Source organism: Pongo pygmaeus, chromosome 6, assembly GCF_028885625.2.
Source record: "Pongo pygmaeus isolate AG05252 chromosome 6, NHGRI_mPonPyg2-v2.0_pri, whole genome shotgun sequence".
Classification (NCBI taxonomy): Eukaryota; Metazoa; Chordata; class Mammalia; order Primates; family Hominidae; genus Pongo; species Pongo pygmaeus.
In genome coordinates this window covers 120,955,478-120,962,943 of record NC_072379.2, presented here as the reverse complement: position 1 = coordinate 120,962,943, position 7,466 = coordinate 120,955,478, and the positions used below count along the sequence as shown (strand labels likewise).

At 37.2% G+C, this 7,466-nt stretch overlaps 1 protein-coding gene across 4 annotated transcripts in view; it reads right to left on the bottom strand.

The window, feature by feature from the left end:
- Positions 1-5,788: 5,788 nt before the first annotated feature.
- PTPRZ1 (protein tyrosine phosphatase receptor type Z1) overlaps positions 5,789-7,466 on the bottom strand; it is a 187,816-nt gene continuing 186,138 nt past the window's right edge. For all 4 annotated transcript variants that reach the window (XM_054496480.2, XM_054496481.2, XM_054496482.2 and 1 more), the window contains one exon: positions 5,789-6,745. In XM_054496480.2, coding sequence (XP_054352455.1) covers positions 6,605-6,745 — 141 coding nt within the window. In that variant the 3' untranslated portion in view covers positions 5,789-6,604. The remainder of the gene's footprint in view (positions 6,746-7,466) is intronic.

Here is a 7,466-nt window from a genome sequence, read left to right as displayed (position 1 = left end):
CCCTGTTGCAGAAAAATTATATCTTTACAATCTTCTTACCAGCAGGGTCCAAGAGGGCAGGAAGAGGGCTTCTGTGAATTTCTGTCTTCTAAATCTGTGTAAGGGCATTTACAGGGTAGCCAGCAAGTCAGAAGGAATGAGTAAATATATGATAAATCATTTAATATTACATTATAATACATGGTAAAATAACATTGTGTTTCCAGACCTGTGACTCCCTGTATGTGGTGGAACATACTTCATCCAGGACCCTAGCTGCGAAGCAGTCTGGGAAATACAGTTGCTAGCATTTTAGGCTTTGAAGTGTAGGAAGTGTTCTAGTTACTATTGCTGTGTAACACACTACCCCAAAATGTAGTGTCTTAAAACAGTAGTCACTTATTTTGCTCATCAACCTATAATTTGGGCATGGCTCAGTGCAAACAGCTGGTCTCTGGTCCATGTAGTGTCACTTGCGATGTGTTGATGCAAAGTTGGAGAATCCATTTCATGACAGCTTGCCTACATAGCTGACAAAATGGTTCTGCCTGGAAGCTCATCTGGAGCCGTGGGCCAGGGCCTTGGTTTCTTTGTCGTAGGTCTTTCCATGGCTATGCAGCTTTGACACAGCATGGTGGGGCTGCTCCAGGAGCGAACATTCCAAGAGAATCAGGCAGAAGCTGATTCTTTTATGACTTGGGCTTGGAAGTCACATAGCATCACTTTCACCATAGATCCAAGAGGAGGGACCATAGACCCTGCTTCTCAATGAGATGAGTTTCAAAGAGTCACATACAGGACAGAAGATACTGTCCGGCTGTTTTTGGAAAATATAATTTGCTGCAGAAAGGTTCCCTAGAGGGTGAGTGGCTGTGAATACACAGAGATTACCCTAGTTGTCAATCTTTCTCACTGGCCTTGTCAATATTTCCTCAACAGCCTTAATAACTTTTTTAAGAGTTCATTTTCTTTTCTAGGTGTTTTATTGAATCTTTTCATGTATCCCCTTGGACATAAAACTAGAATGCCATGTAGACAAAATGTGAAACTTTTTTCATTTAACATTCTCTAAAAAGCCCAGAAAACATACAGTTTTAACTTCCTGTCTCTTAAGTTACTTCCTTGAAGGTGCTATAACAGACTTTGCTATTTTTATATTTTTCATAAAGAACTTTAATGCTGATAGTTTTCACTACAAGGCTTTATTAAATAAATTAGCAATGAGGATAACAATTACTTGCATCAGTTCATTTCTTTGTATGGATAATTCAGAACTAAAGCAACTCTCCTAGGATTGAAGCAAGATAATAGAAATCTGAGAGATACTGGGAATGGCTCATGCAAAAGTAAAATATTTCAAATTAGCGTATTTGGAGCAGTTCTCTAAGGTCAGTCTGTGCTTCTTGTGGCCTGCTTAGAATGTGTCACAGCTGATGGACTGATGATAATTTTTTGTATGTAACAAGAAGTTTCAATTTAACACCTACAGTTTTTCTTACTCCCACTTCCAAATCTTATTTTTTTAAAAATATTTTTCTTAAAAAAAAAAAAAAAACCTTGGTAACTACAATTTAATGTCAAGGATGTTTAGATTCTTAAAACTGGTGCAGTGTCTTACATTTATATGTCTTAACATTTAATGCCACCCTAAAACACCCATATCATACTAATGAGGAAGAGATCTCTAATGTACCAGAATATGTTGCAATTAGCAAATGAATGATAATAATCAATCATGGTTTATAATATTAAAAAGCATGTTTTGTTTATCTTGACAAATGTGCAGATTTTCCATTTTCCCTAAAGAGTTAAATTCAATTCAATAAATGCTTAATATTTCTAATGCGCTATTTGTAAGCAGAATTCAATTCTAATATCACATTTTAAAATTTATCTGCTAGTAAAGAGATTATAGTTTCCAAGTTTTGTGTATTAGAGAAATAGCCTGTCATAATAGGTACTAAGAGATTTGAGGCTTTCAGATAAGAAATACTAAAATTCAGTAAGATTTTCCCTGTATAATTTGAGCAGAACATGCATCTGTTAAATGTTTGCATTGATTTTATATGAAGAAGCTGCTGTCATAGTATCTCAAGAAGTATCATATTGGAACTATGATGGACTCTGTAATCCTTATGGAGGTAGCTAAAGGGATGGATTATGCTCCTGATTAATACTACTTCTGAGGTTTCAAAACTCCTCTCCATGATTTAAAACTGGAGATGCATTAGAACTTCCTTTTTCAACTGGAGTAATTTACAAAGGTGTTACCAAAGAAAAAAACAAACTAAGAACAGATATTTTGCCAAAACTAGTAAATTTATTATGTTAAGTAACATTGCCTATAGAGTGTCAGGTTTACAAGGAAAGGACTATTAAAGAGAGTATTTTCATTTTAGGTAAAAATCAATGCTTTTTTTTTCATTCATCTAAAATACTGTGACTGCTGTTAGTGTGCCAGGCACCGTTCTACATGTGGGGATATGAGGTTAACAAAAGAATCAAGACTCCTCTTCTCATAGAGTTTATATACGAATGAAAGGGAAAAATAAAAAACAAATATAATGTCAGAAAACAAGGAGCGTTATGGATAAAAATAAAGCATGATAAAGAGACAAAGAGGGCCTGGTGGGAGTGGCAGAGAGACAGGCTGACATTCTGCTGGTGTGGATGACTCAGTCTCTTCTGATGGTTACTGCTAAATATTTTGAATCTCCTTCTTGAGAGGAGGGAATGCCACTTCAGACAGGCTGATCAGAGAATGCTTCTCTGAGGAGATGATATTTGAGCAGAGACCTGAACCCATGAGTGGAACAATAGGACTCTAATACCCTGCCAGTGGAGGTCTCAACAGCCTAACTCTTTTGGAAAGTGAAAGAGTACTAAGGTAAAAATGTTCATACCATCTGCTCCCCCAAATAACACAACAATTGGTCCTGAGGAATAATCCTAAACCTGGTGAAAAGCTTTTCTACACAAATAAATGTTTATCATTGTATTGTAATAGGAAGGATTTCAAAGAGCCAATATTAGGGGCTGGGTGCGGTGGCTCATGCCTGTAATCCCAGCACTTTGGGAGGCTGAGGCGGGCAGATCACGATATCAAGAGATCAAGACCATCCTGGCCAACATGGTGAAACCCCATCTCTACTAAAAATACAAAAATTAGCCGGGCATGGTGGCCTGCGCACCTGTTGTCCCAGCTACTCGGGAGGCTGAGGCAGGAGAATGGCATGAACCCAGGAGGCGGAGGTTGCAGTGAGCTGAGATCGCGCAACTGCACTCCAGCCTGGCAACAGAGTGACACTCTGTCTCCAAAAAAAAAAAAAAAGAAAAAACAAAACAAAAAAAACAAAACAAAAAACAACAACAAAAAACAAACAACAAAAAAAAACAATATTAGGAGAATTATTACAAGATCCATAGTGTAAGAACAGGGTTTCTCTGTCTTGGCACTATCGACGTTGTGTTCTGGGTGATTCTTTGTTGTGAGGACTGTCCTATGCATTGTTGAATGTTTGGTGGCATCTCTGGCTTCTACCCAGTAGTTGCTAGTAGCACCCCTCACCCTCTGGCTAGTTGTAATCATCAAAAATATCTCCAGACATTGCCAGACAGTGTCAAATGTCCCCTTCTTTGAAACCACTATACTGAATGAAATATTATATAGCCTTGGTAAAGGTAGGCTTATAGATTATGTGTAATAAAAAATGCCTATATCACTATAAAAAGAAGCATAAAAACATATTCACAATGAGACCACAATTATAAAAATAAAACAATATATGGAAAAAAGCTGTGAATGTGTTAAACACAAGGAATGAAATTTTGGTGTTGGATGGAAAAATCGAGTGATATTTACCTGACTGACTTATTTGGCTTCATTTATTTTCATTTGTCTCATAGCTGATTATTGCCTCAGAGTTAAGGATCAAGGAAAGAGAAAATGTTGCTGTATCTGACAGGAATTTTCTTTTTAATCTGTTTCAGAATATATTTATTAACATTTATATAAGAATGCATAATTGATATGATATACATGTTACTGCATAATTATTTTCTGTTGGACAAGACTCTGTAAGTCACATTACTAAATAAATAACCTTAAAGGGTAAAAAATTCTGTATCTCCTCAAAGGCTGCTTGTTCCTGGGACAAAGGCTAAGGGAAAAATAGACAAAATAATTGAGGTGACATGTATTACTGATTCAGATCAGCTCATGATTAGACATTGTGGGTGGTGATAAAACTGTAAAACAAGAGGACAAGGAGATAAGGTTAGAAAAGCAACAAAGGAATTCAGAATTAACCTTGTGTCCTTCCTCCCTGGGAGGAGAATTAAGAAGTACATTAATTCTTTTTGTACCTTGCAGAGTGGTGCTTATCACCATTTGGGGATTTGTCACACTACTATTTATGAGACTTTTTTTGTGTGCCTATTTCTATTTCATATCTCCCATGACTATTGCTTTAAAAGAAAACTCGCATAAAAAGGAAAGCTAATTAATTTTAGCTCTATTTTAAAGACATCGTGAAAATTTCTTGATATTGCTTGAGGTAGCTGGAGGCTCCCTGAAGTGTTGTTGCTATAGAGCAATGGTTCTGAAACTTTAGCATTCATTAGATTGTTGGGCCCTAGCCCCCAGAGTTTCTGACAGATGGGAGTCTGAGAATTCCATTTCTAACAAGTTCCCTGATTTTGTCCATGCTACAAATCTGGGAATCATATTTTGAGAGCCACTGGTTTAAACAAAACTTCTCTGGCTTCCTGTTCTGGGCCCTGAGCTGAGCATTCTTAGGGAACAGTGAGCTCCTTTGTAGGTAGTATTATAAAACACTCCTGGCAGAGGCAGGGGACTGCTGCAAGCATCAAAGTCTGCCTGATACTAATGATTCCATTTTCCTGCATTTCAGTTCCACGTGGCTCTTGGATCTTGATGATTTGCTCAACATGGGACCTCTTCTCTTTTTCCATTCTGGATTTTTTTTTACCTCCTAGTCCTTGTCTGTCTATGCCTTTTCCAATCCCCTCCTTAACCTTTGCTTATATTGGAGTCTCTGACTAGCAAATCTGCCTACTTCTAACTTCCAGCTAGTTTCTAAACCGGAAGTTCCCAACATTTCTTGGTACATGATGCTCTTAATTCATCAGTAACATTTTCAGAATTCTGTGTCTTGGTCCATTCAGACTGCTGTAACAAAATACCATAAATGTGGTGGCTTATAAACAAACATAGATTTATTTCTCACACTTCTGGAGGCTGGGAAGTTCCGAGATCAAGGTGCCCGCAGATTCGATGCCTGGTGAAGGCTTGCTTTCTTGCTGCCTTCTCATCATAATTTCACACAGCGAAAGGGGTGAAGGGTCTCGCTCAGGCCTCTTTTATGACACTAATCTCATTTATGAGAGCTCTGCCGTCATGACCTAATCACCTCCCAAAGGTCCTACTTCCTAATATTATCACCTTGAGGGTGAGGGGATAAATTGTCAGGAGACATAAACATTCAGATCATAGCACTCCCCAAGCCAAAAGAAATACATAATTGTTCTGTTCATTAAGTAGTAAAGTTCAAATAATTTAATAGTAAAAGTTTGTGCAGTGTCTGCACATGTTGCTGTGTTTTCCTCACAAGTGGAAAGTTTTGTGACTTCCCTGTGTATTTCAATGCACAGTTTGGGACCCACCACTCTAAATCCTGTCCCATCCTACTAGCCGTTTTTTTTTTTTGTGCCATCATCATAGGGGGACCCACATCCACAATTTTCTGCCACACAGGTTTCAGCACAATGCTCCACAAGCAAACACAAATTAATGGCAATATTTATATTTATTTTTGCAATTCCTTGGATAAAAACCATTTGAACAATGTTTGGTAAGGTGTTATTCTCATAAAAACTTCTTTCAAAACAAAGGTATTTCTATTTTCCACGAAAGTTAAAATTACATGCTGAAACAAAGTTAATGACTTAGATAACACAATACAGTGTCAGAAAACTGGTAGAGTAAGACCAGATAATGAACTACGTCATTAAACTAAACAATTACACAGAACTAGAAAACTTGACTCAGTAGTAAAATATAAAAATCTACAATTATAAATATAAATTTGGTCCATGGAGACACTAGGGCAGTATTTACAATAAGTAACAGATTATTTCTACTTTAGGTGAATACTGCAGTTGTAAAATGTTGAATATCATAGGCAAGAGTGTTTCATTTACAGTCTACTGTATTAAAAGTTATATTTCTAGCAAACCTGATAATTGCTACAAATACAGCTAAAAATTTGACACTAAAAACAAACATTTTCTGTAGTTTGGAATTCCTAATCTCTATAAATTGAAATTTTCTGTTAAAATCAATACAGAAAAAAATACCACAATTCCATCCTTAGAAATACTGTAAAATTCAACCATTTTAGTTCAAACATAATAAGTAAATTACAAGTCTTGCAAAAAGGCACACATTGTTAATGATATAAATTTGGCAGCAGAATCCTATGTCATGAAAGTTACTGTCAGGTGATGGGAAATCAACAGATAACAGAACTAGACTGATTTTCCTGCCTAATTTTAGGAAGAGGAAAACAATGCTCAGATGTGAGTTCCCCCACCCCTTTCAGTGTTAAACTAAAGACTCTAAGCTCTCAGCTATATTTCCATCAGGCAATGCTGCACCATTACTATCCAGAGAGGTGGATGGATTCTCTTCCTGCCTTGTGCTTACAAGGCTGAGGATCACTTTGTAGAGAAACTGATACTGCTCCTAGAGAACAGAAGATGGGAGGTTTTTAAGCTCAGTGAAGACATACATTTGTAAAAAGAAGAAATATTTTTAGACACATTTCAGCACTGTTCATGAAAGGACAATGTGTTAAGGGCACTGTTATACTCAGCAGATGTACATAACCTATACTGATGTCTCTTCTGATTAAATTAATGTTGCAATTGGCAGACTATTCACTGACCTAGAAAATTAACCTACATACATTTGCCAATAAGTACTTAATTCTTATTCATGAAATCAGAAGGTGATGAGACAGGGTTCTGTTAACTTGTGGGGGAAACTGTTTGGCACTGGACACCTGTAACTCACTCAGAAACAAGTTTCTTCTTCTTTCTCTACTTGTTAGAAAATCCACTGAGTCTGTCTCTTTATGGAAAGATCTCAGGAATGACTGTACTGTTAGCCCAGGGACCCATATAGAATGCAATCCTTCACTGTTCACCAATAAGAAGAATTTCACATTCTATCAGCCTGACTGGTCCTATGCCCTGCTATGAGCAAAGGTAAGCACCTGCTCTGCTGTAGTCTCAGAGTAGTGGCACATAGAAGAATGAAACAGTTTTTCTCTTACAAATGCCATCTCAGGCAGTTTGGGGAGAGGTAGCTGCAGAGAACCTGAACCAGTGAGCAGCACCATAGCTGAAAACCATGAGGCGCACATGTGAAGCAGTGCATAATTAAATGCTTTTGCGAACTGTGC